At 50.4% G+C, this 21,604-nt stretch overlaps 1 protein-coding gene across 4 annotated transcripts in view; it reads left to right on the forward strand.

Annotated features, from left to right (window-relative positions):
• Positions 1–13,477, forward strand: part of ZC3H7B (zinc finger CCCH-type containing 7B) — a 60,876-nt gene extending 47,399 nt beyond the window's left edge. For all 4 annotated transcript variants that reach the window (XM_075009894.1, XM_075009887.1, XM_075009904.1 and 1 more), the window contains 6 exons: positions 1,694–1,827; positions 2,896–3,001; positions 4,493–4,601; positions 5,846–5,979; positions 6,712–6,875; positions 7,798–13,477. In XM_075009894.1, coding sequence (XP_074865995.1) covers positions 1,694–1,827; positions 2,896–3,001; positions 4,493–4,601; positions 5,846–5,979; positions 6,712–6,875; positions 7,798–7,990 — 840 coding nt within the window. In that variant the 3' untranslated portion in view covers positions 7,991–13,477. The remainder of the gene's footprint in view (positions 1–1,693; positions 1,828–2,895; positions 3,002–4,492; positions 4,602–5,845; positions 5,980–6,711; positions 6,876–7,797) is intronic.
• The last annotated feature ends 8,127 nt before the right edge of the window (positions 13,478–21,604 follow it).

Raw genomic sequence — 21,604 nt, forward strand, 5'->3', positions numbered from 1 at the left:
GGGTGGGTGTGCCAGGGTGGAACAGTGCTCAGGGCTGGCTCCACTCAGTTACCAAGAAGCTGGAGATTTATCAGCCACTTTTCGTTGGTGGGGGAAGATGACACGTGCCATATCCCTAACAGTGGTGGCTGGTGTTTCCATCCACTCCCAGCAGCAGCAGGCTGAGTCCTACTATGTCCCCCATCTTCCTACACAGCCTGCTCCGCTCACTTGCCCCCCAGGGCTCCTGGTCTGCTTGGGGCTCCACCTGAAGTGCCTGGTGCTGGGCACCAAATCACAGCTTCTGCCCCTGACCAAGGTCCCTTCTCATTTTTCCATCCATGGGCAGAGTAAATTTTGTGCACCAAGGCACAGAGTGTGCACCAGCGGGGGAAACACAGGCTGCCATGGGCACTCTGCTACTCAGCTGGGCGGCACCTGAATCTCTCCTGCGCGGCTGCCCAGGTGCTCAGCTTACAGGGAGCACTGCCCCGACCTACCTCTGCAGGCGTCCTGCGAAGCGGGGAGCAGGAAGCACAGGGATTTCAGTGGAGTAGCCCCAGGTAGCCGGTGCAGGGGTGGAGGGGAGGGAGCTCAGCCAGCCACCCCGCTGCTTTCTTCCTACTGCACAGACACGTGGTAAGTGCTGCTGCCTTTTCGCTGCAAGGCATCCTGCCAAGGAGTAGCCTGAGAAATCTGAGGGGCTTATCACCCTGCATCCTTCCTTTGCCCCAGATCGCTTCTGCAGGAAGGAGGCATCCCATTAATGCGCACCAGATCCCGGGGGGAGCAGTAACTTCATACCAGTGCCAGGTTCAAAAGGCTTGTGCTGCCCTTTGGGGAAACCCACCTTTTAGTATGGAGGAACTGACTGAAAAGCCTCTCCTCTGGTTGTGCACCTCCTCCCCCTAGGATTTCAGAGCAGCACTGACCCCGGAAAAGAGTGTTTATGCCAAGGGCGCTGCTCCCCATTTGTCTCCTCCCGAGCTGTAGGGTCTGGGTGGTGTCAGGCAGCCAGAGCCCAAACCGCAGCCCCCTGTCTTGGTGGTGCCGCCAGTGGATAGCGTTGTGGAGCAGTTGCCCAATGGGTGAGTAACTGGCTGAGCCTGGCCTCACCCTGGGGTCAGATTAAAGCTACTCTTGCATTAGCGCACCAAATTCACTGCAGCCCCGGCCCCCTTGGATGTCAGCGTTCCGAAGCCCATCATGTGACTTTAGATTGCCTTCTTCAGATAGACAGCATCTCCAGGAAGTTCAGGGCAGATGTCCTCTCGCTGTTGCTGTGAGTACATCCCCACCCCTCGCCGGTAGCTGCCCACCGTACCAGTGGGCAAGGATTGAGCCCTCAGTCAGGGCTAGCAGTGAGTGTAGCCTGTTTATGTGCATTGTGAGGTTTGTAAGTCTGCGTCTGAAGCCTTGGATTTGGCAGCTGTCAAAGAGCATCTGCCAAGCTGCAGGACTCAATAGCCATATCTCATGTGGCTAACGGTAGGAAGGCAGATTAAGGCGACTGGTGGCTTGATGGACTAATGGCCAGTCCTGTCAATGAGAGCTCAGTCTGCCTACCTGTGTTGACTTTCGTACTATGCTCTTTGCTGTCGTATCTCTCCGAGGACATTGGCATGCCTGACCTTGTGCCTGTACACCATACTCCCAGGGACAAGGTATTTAGGTCCATTTGCCTGAGTTGCTCTCCTCATGTGACCCTTCCCAGGCTGCCACCCGGGCTCCAACATCAAGCAACTTTGACCTCCAGATGAAATTTGTTTGTGGCCAGTGCTGGAGGAACGGGCAGGTCGTGGAGCCAGACAAGGACCTCAAGTACTGTAGTGCCAAAGCCCGCCACTGGTAAGTGTTTTTATGCTGTCTTCTGTCAGGGCAGGATTTCCCCTTGGTATATATTCGTTCTCCAGGGCTTTGTGCAGGCTACTCTGAAATGTCTGTGAGGGCATCCATCATGGGACACTGTTCCACAACTTAACGGACATCACAGTGGCCTTTGCTGTCAGGTTCTATTATTTATCATTTGTATGCCGTGCCCTCTCTGCGCATGGCACTTTGCAGAGCAAACAAAGACACGTGCCGTCTTCAGGGAGGCAGAGCTTTTCCCTATGTTCAATGTACTAGCTGTGTTTGTCTGGAGTGCTCAAACAGTTCTTCTCCAAGCTCGTTTGCAGACATCAGCTGTGTGCAGGTGGTTATTCTGTCACCACTGAGTGTAATTTTAGCCATGGCATGTACTTTCCATCCCTTTTTAAATGAATCCTTCCAGCCCCTTGATCATTTTTGTTGGTTTTCTCTGATACGCATTCCGTCTGCCACTGTGTTCTGTCAATGCGGTGTTCTGGGAGAGGTCTCCTCAGTGCCTTCCAGGGATGCCTGTCATATCTCTGCTGCATTGACCCGGATTAGTTTGCCCCAATGCCCTTTACAGATCCTTTTGTAGGGCATTGTGGAAGAGTGATCTGCCCAAATGGAGGCTGCTGTTCACAGGGCCGTGACTGTGTGTAAGGTCTTGCAGTTCTGCAGCATCTCTCACCCAGAAGGATCCCCAAGTGTGTTTCACAGACTTTGTAGACCGGTCTGGCTCAGCCACCACTGGGGATGGAATGCCGCAGGGGGGCGGCAGCTCTGGGCCACAGCTCGCAGGAGTGGGTGGGAGTGAAGAGGGTCCCCTTTGGCTCACCCTGGAGAGCTGCAGACCCTTCAGAAGATCTCTTCTGCCGGTGTGTCTGCTGTAGTTGCATGCAGGGCACGTGCACGGAGGTACCGGTCCAGCTGCCAGGCAGTGGGAGGGGCAGGTTGTGCTAAGGGCCGAGTCAGTTCTGAAGGATGACAATGGAATGTCTTAGACCCCCTTTGCCACCCCTCCATCTGCCCTTTTGTTTTAAATCCCCCCTTCTCCCCATTTCCTAGTTGGACAAAGGAGCGGCGTGTCCTGCTGGTGATGTCCAAAGCCAAGAGGAAGTGGGTGTCCGTCCGACCGCTGCCTTCCATCCGCAACTTCCCACAGCAATACGATGTAAGCCCTGTACCCTTCCAGGGCTCCAGAACCCACTTCCTGCCTGTCACAGCCCTGCACAGGGAGCCGGTGCTTTGATGCCATGGCAGCAGGTCATTTGTAAAAGGGCCCGTGGGTAGGCAGATGAGGCCTTGGGTGGAGAGGAGAGACCAGCTGAAGGCCAAGCAAGATGAGTTCCATCACAGTCAGCTGGCACTTCTGCATGGTATGAAAGGCCCTCTGCAGATGGGTTCTTGACACTCCTATAGTGCCATCACCTGCTATAGGACCATCTGGCTCGGGATTGGAATGGGATCTAGCCTGCCACCTGAGGTCATGTCTGTCCATAGCCAGGGCAGTCTGCACCTGAGTAGCTTATGTTGTCCCTGCCTTTGCTGTACCTGTTTTGCTGATAGACAAGGCGCGCTGTGTCCCAGGCTTCCAACCCGGCAACATCCACCAGTTTTGCAGCTCATTTAAAACTTATCACTGAAAACAGGGATTTTTAAAAAAAAATCCTTACATAAACCCCCAGAGCTACGAGAAAAGCTGTGCCGCCCAGTCCCAGCTCACCATACGATGGTGGGTCCTTTTGATAGCTCTCTTCTTTCTGCCTCATGGGAGCAGATGTGGACAGGCCCCAGCCTTGCTTAATGGAGCACTCCTGTCAGTGCAGGGTTATCTGTCACCCCTTAGCCCAGCGCAAGCGGGGCGCCCTGTGTGACAATGCTTGGGATTCTCTGCTCCCAGGCCAGGTAGCTATAAAACCCCTATGATAAGAGTCAGATCACTCAGCTTGTGGTCTCTTGCCTCATAATGAAAAACTGCCACATGCTGCCAGGGCAGTCGCAGTCCGTGCTGTTGTCAGTCCCTGGCGGAGTGGGAGTTTCGTCCTGGAGTGGCTGCTGACATCTGGGAAACTGGCCCAGTTTTTAAGTCTGTTTCTAATCAGATATTTCCTCTGCCCTCCAAGCCCAAAGCCAGAACTGTGGGCGGGTGTTGGGGCAGGCGGAATATCAGACCGGGCTGCTGCTAGGATGGCTGTGATGTCACACGGGGGAGAGTCCAGCAGCGGGGTGAAGCGAGGGGAAGGAGCAGCTGTCACACGGTGTGGACTCACTGCTTACTCGACTGGGTTTGTTTTGTTTCTAAGATCCCTGTAGTGCAAAAAGAGGCATCAGTGCTATGAGAAGTGGGGTCTGGTGAAAGGAGAAGCAGCCCTTTGTTTACTCCTCTGGGCTTCAATTAAAGCGCTTGTGACAGGGCGGCCTGGCCAGGCGAAAGTTAAGGCCTGCCTGTCAGAGCTCAGCAGGGCTCTAAGAGGAAGGGGTGGACGTGGCCGGTGGGAGAGCTGCAGAAGGAAGGACCCTGGGCACAAGAGGAGGAGAGGCACAAGTGATCAGCATCCCCTGCTCAGTTCTCCTGCGCCTGGGTCTGCCCCTTTCTCTTCTGCCTCCCTAACCAGAAGGGCCTGGTGGGGGGGACTGTGTTTTCTTTTCTCTCTTTTCACAGCTGTGTATCCATGCTCAGAATGGCAGGAAGTGCCAGTACGTTGGGAACTGCTCCTTTGCCCACAGCCCCGAGGAGAGAGACATGTGGACCTTCATGAAAGAAAATAAAAGTGAGTGATGAAATGGGGGCAGGACTAGCAGGCTGAGGAGCACAGGGTCCGTTATGTCTCTTCTCCCTGGCATCCCAGAGCTGGCCGGGTTGCGGAGCACCTCTGCCTTAGCAGCAGGAGGGTGGCACTGCTCTGAAAAATAAGGCTGACAAAGCGTGAGCTGGACCTATTCAAACCACTACCATGCACAGCCCCATTATTACCCTTCTGCCAGCGCACCCGAGTCCTGCCCCGGGACTGTTGCATTCTCACCTCGCCACTTCACAGCTCAGCCCTTCCTCTGGTAATCTAGCCCTGGCTCCGTACAGCGCTCAGTCGGAGTCCCTCATGCCTGACCTCTGCACCTGTCCCAGCCTTTCACATCGCTCTGCATCTCTCACATCTGGGTTGCACCATTCCCTGCTGGTGGTCTGAAAGGTCATAGATAGGTGTGCAAATTGTGTGTCCTGAATGAGGGTGCCATGGGCAGTGCCCCTTACAAACCAGCTTGGCCTGAGTTCACAATTCTTGGAAAGATGGGTGGTCACTGCTCCCCAGGGTCTTAGCCAAAATCTCTCCTCCTCCCCTCACCACCTCACTATTCTGCCAGCGCCATGAGCTGCAGAGCTGGCCAGAATAGTTTGGCTAATGGCAGTTTTGCTTTAAAAAAAATGCATTTTGGGGGGTTCCAAAACTATTCACTTATGTGGGTCTAATTTGGTGGATGGTTTTGGCCAAAACAAATGCTTTTCTGTTACTGGAAGATCAGCGTTTGGGTATTTTGTTTCTGCTGAGAGTATCTGTGTGACTCAGCATTATATAGGAAATCTCAATATTGGAAACCTTTTGTTCCACCCAAACAAACTTTTGCTTTGTCTGGTTCCTCTGCTGCTTTCTTGCGGCAGGAGGTGAGCGGCCCCGTGACTGGGATCAGGCTCAGGTGTGATCTACCACCTCCTGGTGGCTGTGAAGTCCAAGCAGATCTCTTTGTTTGCCTTCCTCCTCTCGCCTTTAATATACGTAACAGATGTCATCACTGTACCGTAGAGGTGTCAGAGGTCGCGTCTGCGTCCCTGCCCCAAGGCAAAGGAAGGAGATTTCTCTGCACCGCCGCTCACCGACGGAGATGACAACGTTGCAGAAGGGATGTGTGTAACTGAAGGGAGGAGGGCAGAGACTGCACATTCAGAACACCACGTCTGCACAGTCCCTTGTTCTGAGCGTGACCACGGCGGATGTGACCTGTCTGATTTCCCTCCTCACAGTACTGGACATGCAGCAGACCTATGACATGTGGCTGAAGAAGCACAACCCTGGGAAGCCAGGAGAGGGAACGCCGCTCACGCCGCGGGAAGGAGAGAAGCAGATCCAGATGCCCACTGACTATGCTGACATCATGGTAATGCCTCTCCTCCATCCCTGCTTTCTTCCCTCTGGCCGTTCCTTTTCTCTTCCGCGCCACCCTGCTGGAGTCTTTTCAGAGGAAACTGTGGTGACTGGAAATCCACTGGGGCTGAAATGCTCCCCTGGGAAAGAGCCTGTGTTCTTTGTCAGCTTGCAGGAGGGCGGCTGGGTGGCAGTGTCGACGGAGGAGGGCACGGGCATGGGTCAGCAAGGCTGTTGCAGGTCTTTCCTGTCAGTTAAATGTGGTTTTATCCAAGAACTAACTGAAACTGCATCTTGAGCATGAATTCCTGCTTCCTTGGGGCTCGCCCTTCCCTAGAGCCCTGGAATAGCAAAGCCATGACTGGCTGGTCTGAAAAGAATGGGGTGAGAGGCCTGGGCAGGGGAGGGGATGGGTGGGAAGACAAGCAGGGGAGAGTGCTTAGGTACTTTATGAAAGCGTGGCAGGGAATGGACAAGCCACTGAGTGTGGCAAAAGCATCTAACTGCTCAGCAGTTCCTCCTGTGGCTGTTTATAAGGCGCGATACTGGTGGGCTGAGAGGAAATCCAGTTCTGTCCCCTGCGTTGATGTTCCCAGCGCTGGCGTGGCAGGAGAGGGAGGGAGGTGCTGAGTGAAGAGACTTTTGACGCTGCGACAAGGAGGGGACATCCCTTCCTCTCCAGTCCCCAGCAGTGGGATGGTCAGTGTGGGCTCTGCTTATGGGCTGCTCTGACTGTGTTGGTTAGATGGGATTCCACTGCTGGCTGTGCGGGAAGAACAGTAACAGCAAGAAGCAATGGCAGCAGCACATCCAGTCAGAGAAACATAAGGAGAAGGTCTTCACCTCTGACAATGACTCGAGCTGCTGGACCTACCGCTTCCCCATGGGCGAGTTCCGGCTCTGTGACAGGTACCACACACCACCCTCCGTTCCGCACTGGGGCCCTGCTGCTAGAAGGAGAGCAGTCCTGCTACCAGGTTACTCTGCTCCTAAATGGGGAGCCTCCAGGGGCTGTGACTCAGCAGAGCTCTGGGGAGGTCAAAAGGTGTATGGGAGGGTATAATTGGGACTGTTCCCTGGTGACAACGCCTCAGAATTGAGCTTGCGTCTCCTTCCCCCACCTAAAAGGGGTACATTGCAAACCTCAAAGGCGTGAGAGATGCTTCTCCAGTCTCATGTGGTCTGTTTGTCGTTTGGACGATGAAAGAACCCTGGAACCCCCACAGCCCTGCCACCCGCACCTGGAACCCCCACAGCCCTGCCACCCACAGCTGGAGATGTCAGGCCTCGCAAGCCAAGTAGAGCCAGGCTGGGTCATTGCTTGCCTGAGGCACCTCTTTGGCTAAGCCAGCTACTTCAAGCATGTGGGTTTAGTACCTCACTCCAGGGTCCCAACCTCATTTTGTCTGCTCTTCAAGAGGGTGTTAGAAAGACATTGAGCTGGAATGGAAAACTGAGTTGTCATTTACTTGTGTTTGTTTAAAATTCCCATGGTAGTTTTTTCAAGAGTGGGGACGTCCAACCCTAAATGGTAGCCCAGTTCTACCACCTCGTTTCATTCTACAGCCCTGAATCCCCGTTTAGTCTCGGTTGGATATGGGTACCTCATTTGGCCAAATCTGTTGTTGCTATACTTGGTTAAACACTCTCCTGTCTTAACCCGCACGGTGGTGACTACACCTCTGCAGCTCGAGAATGATGCCTATAAAGGGAGAGAGTTTGTAAAGTGATTTAGAATCCAGTGCAGTGTAAATGCTAGAGAAATGGAGCAAGCCTTTAAGCCCTGACCCTGGGAAAAATAGTCCAGTGAGTGGTGTTACTCTCCCGGCAGATTCCAGAAGACTAAGGCTTGCCCGGAGGGGGAGAAATGTCGCTATGCTCACGGCCAGGACGAGCTGACCGAGTGGCTGGACCGGCAGGAGGTGCTGAAGCAGAAGCTGGCCAAAGCTCGCAAGGACATGCTACTATGCCCCATGGATGACGACTTTGGCAAATACAACTTCCTATTGCGGGATGGTGTATAGTGGGGCAGGGGGAACCCATTGGCTGGAGAAACAGAGGCAAGTTTTCAAAGGCTGAGGCTGTGGCTGGGTGACTGAGATACACGTCTTACAAGGAGAACTATTTTTTTCCTTTTCTTTCAAGATTACCAATATGTTTATCTGGTGGTGAATGAAATTGTGACCTGATCTCCCTGTGGCCAGTGAATGCCCATGTTCATAGATTTTATTTTGTCTCTTTTTTTTTTTTTTTTTTCCCTTATTCTCTCCCAACTTTTTTTTTTCATTGAAAGGGATGAACACAGTCAGGCAGGAGAGAGAAGATCTTTCCTTTTCCTTCCCCCTGCCTTTAGCGGCGTTGCGGGGCATCGCAGAGTCACAGGTTCAGCTGAGAGAGGAAGCCGTGAGAGGGGGCAGGGTTATTGGGGCATAGGCACCTGCAGTCCTCTGGCCTCATTCCCCTCAGTATTATGGAGCAAATTCCGTCTCTCTTGCAGGCTGTCCTGGAAGAACAGTCTGTAAAGGCAGTTGCAGGCGAGGGGAGCACGTAGCACCACGTGGTGTTGGTTTTAAAGCTCCTGGCCTTTTAGTTGATGGGGAGGACGGCAAAGGAGCAAAATTACACCCTGCCTCTTCCCTGAGGCATCCAACAACTGGGTCACAGCTGCCTAAACCCTGGCCTGCGTGAGTGCCAGGAGCATAGCTGAGGGAATAACCGGGGTGCTTATGACAGAAGGGGCACTTGGAAATTTTTTCTGGTGTTGCTATTGATTTGTATCCAGAAAGCAAACTAGCAGCGGCTCATGTGATGCCTTTCTCATGGTCAGATGAGAGTGCAGATTTTTTGGTAACTGGTGTGATTATGTAAGTAAGACTAAGTTTGTCGATAGGGTACAGCTAATACTAGGATGCTGTTGTCATCTGTTTGCTCTGGGACTTGGGATCAGCTAGAAAAAAGGGGCTAACAGAAAAGGAGCTTGTGTTTTTATTTGTCAGAAGTAGAAGGTCAGTCAGCTTCTGCCTTGGGGATTACCTCTTTAAATAGCCTATATACTTGGTTACTTGGATACGTGTTCTGCGCTGTCACAGAAAGTAGGCATAAATCAATTAAAGGGATGCTATCAATTAGCATAGGCTGAAAATTCAGAGCTTATGTTTGACAAAGCGTGCATTTGGAAATGATTTCCTGGTTGAAATAAAAAATAATTAACACAATCTGGTTACTGGAGGAGGCTGAAGCCTTCTCTTGGAGCGTTGCAAAACCAAACTCAATAGCATTCGACTAGTGCACAGGAAGTGGAAAACAAAGCTAATTAGAAATGGAAGCCAAAACTGACCAGGGTAGTTTGGAGGTGACTGAAGTGCAAAAACCAAACCAACAGTGTGCTGATGAGACCAATTTTAAGGGTTCTTTTGCTTTACTAAACTGAAGCCAGTTATTAATGCAAGGAAGCAGAATGTTTGTTTGTTGTTACTTTGTGTGTCCCCTCGCAGTCCACCCTCTCCTCCCTCAAAAGAAAAATGAACTTTAACTCTTCTTGTACCCCTTCTCGAAGCACAATATGTCCCAGCAATTGTCTGGACGAGAAGAGGAAGATCTTATTTGTAATATGAGGGTCCTGCTGGAGAAATAGAAATAGACAAAATTCCAGCTCCGGTGTCAACAGTAGGTTAAATTTTTTTTGGAGCGGGGAATGTTCAGTGTTGGGAATTGTGTTTTTCTGATTTTTTTTTTTTTTTTTTAAATTATTAGGAACATTGAGTATAAACTGGCTTCTAGTCTTCTATGCCTCCCTCCCCTTTGCAGACTGCTGGTGCTGTGAGTAATGCCGTTTTCCAGCAAGCTGGCCGCTGCCTGTAGAAAGAATAGAGAAGTGCCTTTTTTGCCCAGGGGAACACTCAGGTACCCAGATGAGCTAGGAGCTGTTGATGGAATCAGCCTGCCGCCCACATGAAGCAAGAAAGAGAACAGTTGTCAGGGCTCCTGCTGGTTTGGGGATGACTTGCGTTTTGAATTAGGTCAGCTCTAGGGGGAGCAGTGGACACTCAGAGGTGAGTGTCTACATTGAAAGTGATGCTGCGGTGCAGCTCAGTGGTTCAGCGTAGACACTACCTGTGCTGACTGGAAGGGTTCTCCCATCAGCGTCAGTAATCCACCTCCCCGGAGCTGCGAGCTAGGACAGTGGGAGACTTCTTCCATCGCCTGAGCAGTGTCTCTGTGAGAGGTTAGGTCGGCATAGCTGCATTTCTCAGGTCAGTGGGATTTTCACACCCCGAGAGCTCTAGCGATACTTCTGTGTGGTCCCCGGTAGCCCCACCCTCAGACTGTGTCAGCTGTAAGTGAAGCTAGCATAGCCAGATGAAATGGTCTGGCTACATGCCATTCCTGTCAGATTAGTATTGTTCTCTGTTGAGCCCAGCTGAAGGGATTTGTTAGTGCGGATGGCTCCAGGGAGGAGATCCGTGCTGTGGCCCAGCACATGCTGGCTGTGTCAGCAGATTGGCAGGATGACTCCCCCACATCGTGTGGGTGGGATGGGATTGATGCAGGGGTATGACAAGATGGCAGAGACTGTCTGTAGTGCCTGCTGTACCACCTGCCTCTTGCCTTGTTCATTTGAGGGGTGGTGGTGAGACATCTTGCTGGATTGATATCTCCAGTACTGGTATAATATAAATTGTATTAAAATAGGCCAGGCCAGCTCAAATGGAGGAACCTAGCTGGCTGACCCGGAGAAATGGAGTCTTGTCTCTCATCACTCCACAAGTCAGGATCTCAGTATTTCCAATGGCAAGAATGAGCTTCAGCCAATACACCAGAGTTTCTCTGGGAAACAGCTTTGTGCCTCCTACTCCACCAGTAACTGGGGAGTGGGTACACTGGCACATCTATCTTGAACCTTCCCATGCTCATTACATTCGAATACAGCCAGCAAGTGTGTACGTACCTGGGCTCAGCACCTTCGGCTCAGGAGCAAACAGTCCCACTTTCTTGAGCAACGTGTGCTTAGTTCTTTTGATAAGGTCTCCTGAGATCATTTGTCCTGCTAGAAGCCGGAGCCCGCCACTGCTGTATGTCTGATAAGTCAAACCTGGCTGTATTTTGCCTGGTGGTTCAACAGTGTTGGGTCCCCCTCCCCCAGCTCTGATAACACCTGTCCCCCCAGGGAAGATAAATGAGGTAGGGAGCAACATGTGGGAGATATTGAACTGGGAGTGGGCGTCTTTATTTACAGACACAGCTCTAGATGTATACAACTCATAGGAAGCTGGCTCAGCTGCTGTATAGTGGTTAGAGCCTGGGAGGATTAAAGAGGATGCCTGGAGTCTGGTCTTCCCAATGACTGCTGTTAAGTCAGCTGGTCCCCTAGATGACACACTAACCGCCCTGTGCTTCAGATTTCCCCTCTGCCCAACTGCAGTAACAGCAACATGAGGTTTAATTCACTCACATCTGTACAGCTCTCGGAGATCCTGGGCCAGCAGAGGCACTAGGCGCGCAAAGATTGAGATTTACTATTTGTGATGGAGAAGTGAGAGGAGGGATGATGACTGCTTTCGGTGCATGTCCCAGGGAGATGACAGAGCAACTGGAAAGATACTTGCTTCACTGATCCCAAACCCTCCCATCCCCATATTTTCTTGAGCCGGCCAATGCTGTATTTTTTCCATCAGTTAGTAGTGGGGCATGATTTCTGTTCAGGTTTGAAACTGGGCACCTCATCCCCTAATATGTACGTTGTCTGAGGCACTGAAATTGCAAAGTCTGGAAGGCAAGGGAGAGGGAAGCTTGTCTTCTATTTTGCCACATAGCGCCATAATGTATAGAATTGCTGTGACACTGGATTAAGCAAAGTTACAGGAATGAAGCTGCTGCTAAATGAGCTAATCCACTGTTCCCTTCACACACCCTTTTTGGTAGCTGTCTAATCTCTGCTTTAGAAATGCGCCTTCAGCCCATCACACCTTCAGCAGAATTTATCAAAAAAGTTACATTGGCACATGATTGTTGGAGCAGTGGCGGGCATGTGTGCAGGGGAGAAGGGAAGGAGAATGAATTGGGGAGAAAGGGGAGAAATGCTTGTTTTTTATTTTAAAAACAAATCTGCATTTACAGTGTAATTGTCACGTTTGCTACGCCGTGACTTGAGAGTTGATAATTTGTTGAGGTTATGGAGGGGTGGTGATTTCCCCTCTTCTCTTTAATCTAAATGACTGTTCTGCACCCACTCTTCTCCAGACATATAGTGTTACCTGGGGGAGGGGCTATTGTTATAGGGGTGGGATGCTCATGGGTATGACGTATCTATTTTTGTTTTCCCAGATATGATAACCTGATCTGTGGTGTTGCAGTATTTTGTCACAGACTTGTTTTAGTGTGTATATATGTGACCCCTGTGAAGCATATATACACAGGTATTAAATATATCGCTCTATATAATATTATATATGTGTGTGGTATCAAAAGAATCTTTAATGAAAGTAAAGGAAAAGGACTCAGTCCAGGAAATGCAGCATCTCCTGCTTAAATGTGAAGGCTTTTTTCTTTTTTTTGCCTTGGGTGGCAAAAAGGAGGAGTTTATAGACAGAAATAAAGTTCAGGCTGGGACAGGTTTTCCTGATCATGCTTCTGAAAACCCTCCGGTAATGTCCTTCCAACCCCACCCCAATGAAAGAGCATTCAGGTGCTTAGCTAAAGAGCAGAGTTATGATTAAAAGCTTAGCTTGTATGTTTGTAAAGGGCAGGAGACTCCAGATTTGATGCCTTGTTTTATTTTGCTTATAAAGTCCATGAAACTTTTGAACTGTGCTAGTTCATCTCACCAAAAGTACTTAGCACTAGCAGCTCTACAACAATTAATTAAGCCGTAAGATCTAGTGTTCAGAAGCTACCCTACAACAAACCACTGTGCTCAGCTCAGCACTCAACTGTCCTACAGTAACAATCTGCTTGTTCATCGAGGTGGGGAAGGGAAGGATTTTCAGCAAGGAAATAAATCTGAGGGCTCATGAGCAGCACTAACTTATGTTAAAAGTTACAAAAAATCTTGTCCCTTTATTTAAAAAAAGACAAAATCCATCAGCCTGACTTTGAGTTTGTTCAGCTTGTTAAATGCGGAGGGATACAAAACAAATTCTTCTTTCAACCCTTTAAATAAGGAGAGGGATTGGTGACATTGGTGTCAGAGGTAACCAAATGTTCGAAGAAAAAAATTAGCTCATATGAACAGTGCATCAAAAATGCTCTTAGCATGTGAAAGGGAAAGTAACAAGGAGCTGCTACAGTTCAGAGCTGGATAGTAAGGATATAGAGTCCTTTAAAAAGTCTTTGTATTAATATAATTTAAGAATACCACGCTTTACTCTTACTGAAAACCTTAGTACCTTTCATAAGGTCTAGTATCAAGATAACAATGTAGATGTTTTAACAATTTTGTTTTTCGTTCTTAAAACAAACTTGCTTCTTTTAGCCTTTGTAATAGAAAATAAAAGTGTGCACTTTAAATCCTCTCCAGATGGCTTGTGTGTCTGTGTCACAATGAGTTGTGAAAGGCATTATCTGGGCCTCAAGAGCTCCTTGATAAATGGTATTGCTGCTACAGAAGAGAGCGGTATTGGAAGGGAGGGGGGATGGGATTGAGGATACCTGCTGTGGTTTATATTAAAGTAATCCACTAGATTTAATAATCATTCGTTGCTAGTATCTTAACAGTCTCTTTATTAGAGACACAGGTCACATATATACAGAGCATCCTAACTCAGGCCAATCTGTCAGTCTAATAACCTAAGACCAACAGTCTATTCCAGCCATCCTGAAAATTCTTTTTGGTCTCTGAAATCCACAGTAACACCACATCTATCTTTTAGTTTAATACAAATTTATTTGCATCAGAATTGTCCTAACTGGTCTTTGATGCTGTGGCCATTTATAAATTCTGTATTTGCTGTGTTATTGAGGTTGCTCCTATTACCTAGAGGAGTGGTGTCATATTCTTGCTTCTCTTGTCACTGGACTACCTTTCAGCTAAGTCTGGTGTGTAGGTAACAACTGCAAGAATATGTCTACACTAGAGTTATTCTGGAATAGTTTATTCCAGAGTTGTTATTCCAAAATAAGCTATTCCAGTATACAAAATAGTGGGCTTGTCTACGCTACCTCCCTACTTCAAAGGGAGGATGGTAGGTAGGGTGTTGGGAGTTCATTAATGAAGTGCTGTGGTGCATGTGCAGCACTTCATTAAGCAAATTACCCCCCATGGCAACTCTGAAGTGCCGGCTCATGTATAGCCGCGGCTCACCCACCAGTACTTCACAGTGCCCAGGGTTCTTCGAAGTCTCTTTACTCCTTAAAATTTTGAGGAGTAAAGGGACTTTGGAGTTGCCATGGGGGGCGGGGAAGTTTGTTCACGTGGCTGTCATTATGCTAATGAGGCACTGAATATGCATGTCAGCACTTCATTAGCCTGCTTTGAATTGCCTCATTACCATGGCTCCTCCGACAGGACCCTGGTAGTGTAGCAGCAGCTGTAGAATGAGGTTTACCAAATTCGAAATAAGCCATGCACTCTTTTGAAACAGCAGTTGCATTGTGCAGATGCTTGCAAAATTATTTTGGAATAGCGGCTGTTACTCTAAAATAACTTTGCTGTATAGACACACCCCCAAATGTCAGCTTTCACCTATATACTTAATCATTAATAGTCATGACTGAGATACCACCTCTTTTGTTAGAGTGGCTTTCTGAGCACCAGTGTCTACCAACATAGACACGTACTCTGTCATTCAGACTCTAATATGGTGTCTTATATGCTCTTGTGTCATCATAAATGTTTTGATAGAAACTCACCTTCTTGTTTTATAGCCTGTAAGCAAACACAGGTAGTCTGTTTCTGTTATCCAGCAAACATGCAGGTGGTAAACCGTATAATGGTGATTTTTAAAAATAATTAAATACCAACTATAAATCAATGCTTGTTAGTAGGGTTGTCTGAGGTGGGCGGAGCAGAACGATCCACCTGTGGTCCCAGGTCCTGCTCCCATTCTGCCTCTCCTGCCCTGATCTAGCTCCTCTCCCAAGCAACATGGCCAGGGGCTTGGTGCTGGCAGCAGGAGTTGTGCCCACTCCTGTGCTCAGCGGCAGCAGGAAGTGGAATGATCTGGCCCCAGCCTGCTCGCAGCCGTGTCGCTCCCCTTCCCCCTGCCACTGGTGAGCGTGGGGGCAGTTTCACCCCTGCACTCAAATGACTTAGCTGGGAGCTGGTAGAACAAAGTGGGCCGCGCCAGGTCACTCTGCTTCCCCCCACTGCCAGTGAGTGTGGGGTGGGCCTGACCCCTGCTGTCAGTGCCAGGACTCCAGCTAGTCCCCCAGGCTCTCCAAAGTGCATTGCCTGGGGCAGTTGCCCCAGACTGTGCTATGGGTGCGATGGCTCTGTTCGATAGCAATCGTTTGACTGTTTTAACACCAATTTTCTACAGGTTTTCTAGGCTGAATATTTCTAGATCTTTTTACATATCACGTTCTTTCAAACAATGTTCTACGGTTTGGTTCATTTGTGGCCCGTACAGAACCTCTCTTGTTCTGCTTACATTTTTCTATGCCTAAATGTTCCCCCATGTGTGTTTCAGCATCTCTGCCCTTAACTCTAAATGGAATTCCTACCATTTCCTTGAAACAGAATTGCTTCAGTTACTGGAAACCATGAATAAATTGATTACGTGGCTTCAATATCCTTGCCTTATTATGGCTTTTCAAATTCACGTCCTGTCTAGTTGTTTACGCAATTTCTTCCTAAACTGTGTGATAGAACATACTCCTGCATTCATACCCTAGGCACTGTTGTTAACAATGTTGTTTCAAGTTATGCTCTGTGCAGTCAAAAATGATGTTGGTTGATCAACAATATCATGGCAAAATACTAATAGTAACTTGATTTGTAAACTTATGAACAGACACTGAAATCATGACTGAAGTATGTTTCCCAGGCAAGTCTGGGAACTGATTAAATCAGGTCTTCAAAGACTAAAAGGTAAGCTGAGGCCTCAGCCAGGTGTTAATAAGGCAATTGGACTATTACTTGCAAAGTGGCCAGTTTTTGGCAAAGAAGGGGCAGGCACAAAAAAAACAAACAAACAAAAAAAAACAACCCAAATCAACATCTTAGCAAAGGAACAGCATGGATTTTCTTTTCTTCACCGGACTGCCTTTGCCAGGGTTGCCAGTTCTGGCTGGGCATGTTCTTGGAGGTTTCATCATATGACAATCTTTAATTAATCTGGAAGTGCTTTTCAAATGGGGAGTCAGGACTATAAAAAGCCGGGCCAACCCAAGACACCCTTCTCTCCCCCTGCCAACTGCAGTGTTTACACCCAAGAAAACAAAAGGAAACACCTGTTGGACTTTGTGGGGAGGGCTCCTGACCAGAAGAATGGGGTTGGTAACCTTGCTGGAAGCATATAGTGAGGAATTTTGATTGAGTCTAATAGTGTTAAATTATACACTAGTCAAAAATTCTCTGTCTTGTAATGAAAGTTTCCAGCCCTCTAGGACTGTCCTCGAGTCTCAGGATTTAAAAATTAATTTTAAAGATTATGTGATGAAATCTCCAGGAATACATCCAACCCAGAATTGGCAACCCTCCTTGTAGCCATTTTAGATCAAGGCAGTACAAATAATGAGGCATAAAAGTCAATTTATTTGGAGTTAATAAGCTTGTTTTCCTGTTATCTAATCCAGTGTTTTTAAATCAGAGTGTCTGAGTACTCTATTTAAAATCCTAAAATGATATACTATTCCCTTGGAGGAATAACAGACTTAATATATTTTGTAAAGTCCAACACAGGGCTGGGCAGTCCAGGAGATATATTTCTGGGGTACTTTGAGGTCACCCAAAAATGTGAGCCATGGTGTAGCTGGCAAGCTGCAGTTAGACCAAGACACTCAGGGCATGGCCTGCCTTCTGGAAGGCTGTTTGTAAGGCACCCAAAGCTGCGCAACAGAGAAGGCATAAACACCATCCCATCACCACCACCAGTCTGGATTGTGCCTGGAGACATCACACTCCATATAGAAACTAGTTTTTAAGTGTGTGTATATGTACCACAAATCCTGTCTTCTGTTCTGTTGGTTACACAATAAGCTCTAGAAGGGTATCAGCAACAATTACTCATTTGCTTGGCTGATACTCTAAATTAAATAACTGCAAAAAATAATCTTTGGAATTGAGGCAGTAGGTCTGTCATGGTCCTTTTTGAAATATTACTGAATGGTTTGTGATCTGTTTCTGCCAGCACAAGTCTACATTATAGAAACATGACACTGCATGTAAAAACTAGTGGCAAAGCATCCCTCTTCAACCAGCCTGACATTCCATTTCCGATACAGCTCTCGGATGCATGTATGAGTGGTTTCCATAGATCTCCCTGTTTTTGTAATAGAACTGCCCCTAGGCCTTGTTTGGATTCATATGCAGACATTTTATATGCCTGTTACTATCATAGTTTTGATATTGGAGCTGTTTTTATTGGTTTGTTAAGATGCCAAAATTATTATTGTTGACAGTCCTATTTCCAATGATTACTTTTACAAAGTAAAACTCTCAAATATTGTGGTGTTTCTACTAGGTTAAATAACCAATGTCCTGCAAAAGAAATGCTATTCAAAAACTCTGTTATGACTTGTCTTTAGCATGAGCAATATTATCAATGGGTTGTATTCACCATGGATCAATCTGTAATCGCTGAATGTTCAGTTTTTCCTCCTAGAAGTGTTAATTCTTTCACTCAATATTTACATTTACTTTTAAATACATAGCAATTTATTTTCTTGCTCCAGAGGTCTTTGCCAAAATCCATTTGAAGCATCTAACGTATTTGACTCCTGACATTTGTCTGATCGTTTGTCCCCGGTAGGTATTTTAAGATGTTTCCTTTTGACAGCCTTAAATATGTCTTTTAGCTCAAAACATACATGTAGAAATCCCTCTTTATTGTCTACTTTTAAGAATGAATTCACATCTTCTTATTATCTATAAATTAAGTAACTGGTCTGTTTCATTTAACTTTTTTAAAGTGCTTCATATTCAATGTACTAATTCTACTGAATAAGTGGATGTTTTATTTCCAGTGACTCAGAATCCTGAATAGTACTTATTCTACCAGGCACATTTAAGCCGCGTCTACACGTGCACGCTACTTCGAAGTAGCGGCGCCAACTTCGAAATAGCGCCCGTCACAGCTACACGTGTTGGGCGCTATTTCGAAGTTAACATCAACGTTAGGCGGCGAGATGTCGAAGTCGCTAACACCATGAGGGGATGGGAATAGCGCCCTACTTCGACGTTCAACGTGTAGGGAACGTGTAGTCGTTGCGCGTCCCGCAACATCGAAATTGCGGGGTTCTCCATGGCGGCCATCAGCTGAGGGGTTGAGAGACGCTCTCTCCAGCCCCTGAGCTCGATGGTGGCTGCGTGGAGCGGCCCCTTAAAGCTCCCCACCCCCCTGCCTTCCTGTGCAGGAAGCTGAGAGAACATGCAGGCGGCAGCCCAGACACGCGGCCAGCCTGCACGTCTCTGAGCACCACAGACACCCACCCCAGCTGCGATGGCCGCACGCCAGCCCCCCAAGCGTCCCCAGAGGACCCCCCCAAGGGGAGCCAGGGCTCCCAGCCCAGCAGCCAGGCGGGGAAGCGGCAGCAGGGCCCCTCCTGGACGGAGGCTGAGCTTCGGGACCTGCTGGGGCTCTGGAGCGATGAGGAGGTGCTCCAGGTAATGGGGAGCGAGAGGCGGAACGCGGATGTGTTTGCTCGGCTGGCCGAGGGCCTGGCCGCCCGAGGTCACCCTGCCCGCACTCCGGATCATGTACGCAGTAAAGTGAAGGAGCTGCGGCAGGGTTACGCCCGGGCCCGGGATGCAGCTGGCCGATCTGGGGCCACCCCCGTCACTTGCCCCTTTTACAGGGAGCTCAGGGACATCCTGGGCCCCCGGCACACCTCCTCCCCTCCGGCCACTCTTGATACCTTGGCTGAGGAGCCCCAGCAGGCCCCGGAGGCGGAGTCCGCCCCGGAGGCCAGCCCTGCACCCCAGGGGCCCCCCCAGGAGCCCACCCCCGGGGCACCGGAGGAGGAGGAGAGGGAGTCCTCCTCGATTGACGCCGGCGTCCAGATCATCCTCCCATCCAGAAGCTCCAGCCGGGCGCCCGCCCCCTGGGTGTCCCCCGACCGTGGGAGCAGACCGTCAAGTATGTACCCCCCCGATGCACACCCCCGGGGTTGAGGGGCGTGGGTAATAGATATGACCAGGGCCCTCCACATGCCCAGATGACCATGGCCCCAAGGACAGCAGTGGCATGTCCCTCAGAAGAGTGCATCAGCCCCTGCCCCCCCCACCCCAGCACGACAGTGCCATGACCCATCCCCGGGGCTGGGGGGAGGGGGTGGGACACCCAGCAGCAGCAGCAGCATGTGATGGAGTGGGGGGAGTGCAAATGCGAGACTCAGGCTACATATGAGAAACAAGCTGAATAGCTCCCAGTGGCTAAGGATGATCCTGGGGCTACAACAGGCAGGTTACACCTCTGCCCTGAACAAAGAGGAGGGAGGAGCCGAGCTGGGTTTGAATCGGGGGCGGCAGTTAGAGGCTAGGGGAAGTGAGAGCTAGAAGGCAGCCAGCCTGAGGAGGGGGAAAGCTACACCCCAGAGGGGCACCCCTCGGGGTCTTCTCCCCAGGACGGGTTGGAAGGACCGTCTCTGACTGCTGTACTGTCACTTCTGTGAGAAACTGGGCATCTGTTGCCTAATAAACCTCCTGTCGTACCTGCGGAGTTGAGAGTCACTCCTGCCAGTGGACGGGGTGCAGTGCAGGGGGACCCCAGAACCCCATCACAGCAGCATCTGACGGGGATGGGGAACCTGCAGCAGAGGGGTGGGGGGACAAGCGCCACGGCTCGGGGCCCACACTAACGCCTGTCTCCACTCTTCTTCCCCACCTCCTGTGTTCTGCAGCTGCACCATCGGAAGGACCGGAGAGCGCCAGCGAGGCGTCAGTGGTCCCGGACAGCCCTCCGGGGCCATCACTCCAGGCCAGCCCCTCAGCGGAGGACCGACCAGCCCCACGGCAGGGAAGATGGCGGACCCAGAACCACCACCTGACGGCGACGGACCCCCAGCTGCTGGCCCTCCACCGTCGGCAGCTGGAGGTCGCCGAGCAGCGGCTGTGGGTGGAGGAACGCTGCCTCCAGCTGCAGGAGCGGGCGCTGGCCGGGCGCCAGGAGGCATGGGGGGCCTACATGCGGACTCTCAACCGTATCCCGGACTCCCTGGCCCCCCATGCCGTGCTGGCCGCTGCAGCGCCTACCCTGCCTGCTCCATCTGCTGCTCCACCCGCTGCTCCAGCCGCTGCGCTGTCTGCCGTCGCACCACCACCCGCCACCGAGGACCCTTCCGCCGAGGGGGACCTGGGGCCAGCTGACACTTGCCGGCCGTATCTCCTGGTCTGCCCGGCCCCTAGCCAGCCCCGGCCAGGGCTGAGGCTGAGGCAGGGATCCCGGCCGCCCACTCCCAGCACTGGACTTTAGGGGCGTGGGGCCCAGGACGTGCCCCCCCCTCCCCCTTTGTATATATTCCCCCCAGTTTTTAAGTTATTTTGCTGTAAATAGTTTGTATATTTGACCCCTGTTACCATGGTGATCCTTACCCCCCCCATGTAAATAGTTCTCCCTTTCCTTGTCTTCCCCTTTCATGTTATCCCTATTTTTATAATGTATATATATTTATTAAGTTAGAATTTCCCTGTACATAGTTAGTTGGTCTTGTTGATAATAATAATAAGAGTTCTAAAGATATTTGAGTTGACAAACAACTGTCTGCTTTTATTTTTACAAGAAAAGTGGGGGGAGGGCTCTTGGGTGCTCTGTGGTGTGGGCGTAGGGGCAGGGAGTGTTGTGGAGGATGGGGAGGGCAGTGGGGGGGCCTGCCAGTGTTCACCCCGTGGCCTCATCGAACTGGGCCCGCAGGGCCTCCCAGACCCGGGTCCCTTCGGGGTCCACCTGGCGACTGGGGGCAGCGGGTGGCTGCACATCGGCCCTGCCAGCCTCCACAGCCCAGCCGTGAAAGAAGACCTCCCCCTTGCTCTCCACCAGGTTGTGGAGGGCGCTGCATGCACCCACAATCTGGGGGATGTTGGTGGGGCCCTCATCAAGGCGGGTGAGGAGACACCTCCAACGCCCTTTGAGGCGGCCAAATGTGCGCTCCACCACCTGGCGCACGTGGTTCAAGCGCTGGTTGAAGCGCTCCTGGCTGGCAGACAGATGGCCCGTGTATGAGCCAGGGCTGGAGGGGGTATGCCGCATCTGCGATGACGCAGAGGGGCATGGTGGTGTCCCCCACAGGGATCTCCTGCTGGGGGATGTAGGTCCCCACCTCCAGCCGGCGGCACAGGCCCGAGTTCCGGAATACCCGGGCGTCGTGGGTGCTGCCAGGCCAGCCCACATAAATGTCCAGGAAACAGCCCCGGCTGTCCACCAAGGCCTGGAGGACCACTGAGTGGTAGCCCTTCTTGTTTAGGTAGCATCCTCCACTGTGCTCCGGGGCGCGGATGGGGATGTGAGTCCCATCCAGAGCCCCGAAGCAATTGGGGAAGCCCG

Source organism: Carettochelys insculpta, chromosome 1, assembly GCF_033958435.1.
Source record: "Carettochelys insculpta isolate YL-2023 chromosome 1, ASM3395843v1, whole genome shotgun sequence".
In the NCBI taxonomy this organism is placed as follows: Eukaryota; Metazoa; Chordata; order Testudines; family Carettochelyidae; genus Carettochelys; species Carettochelys insculpta.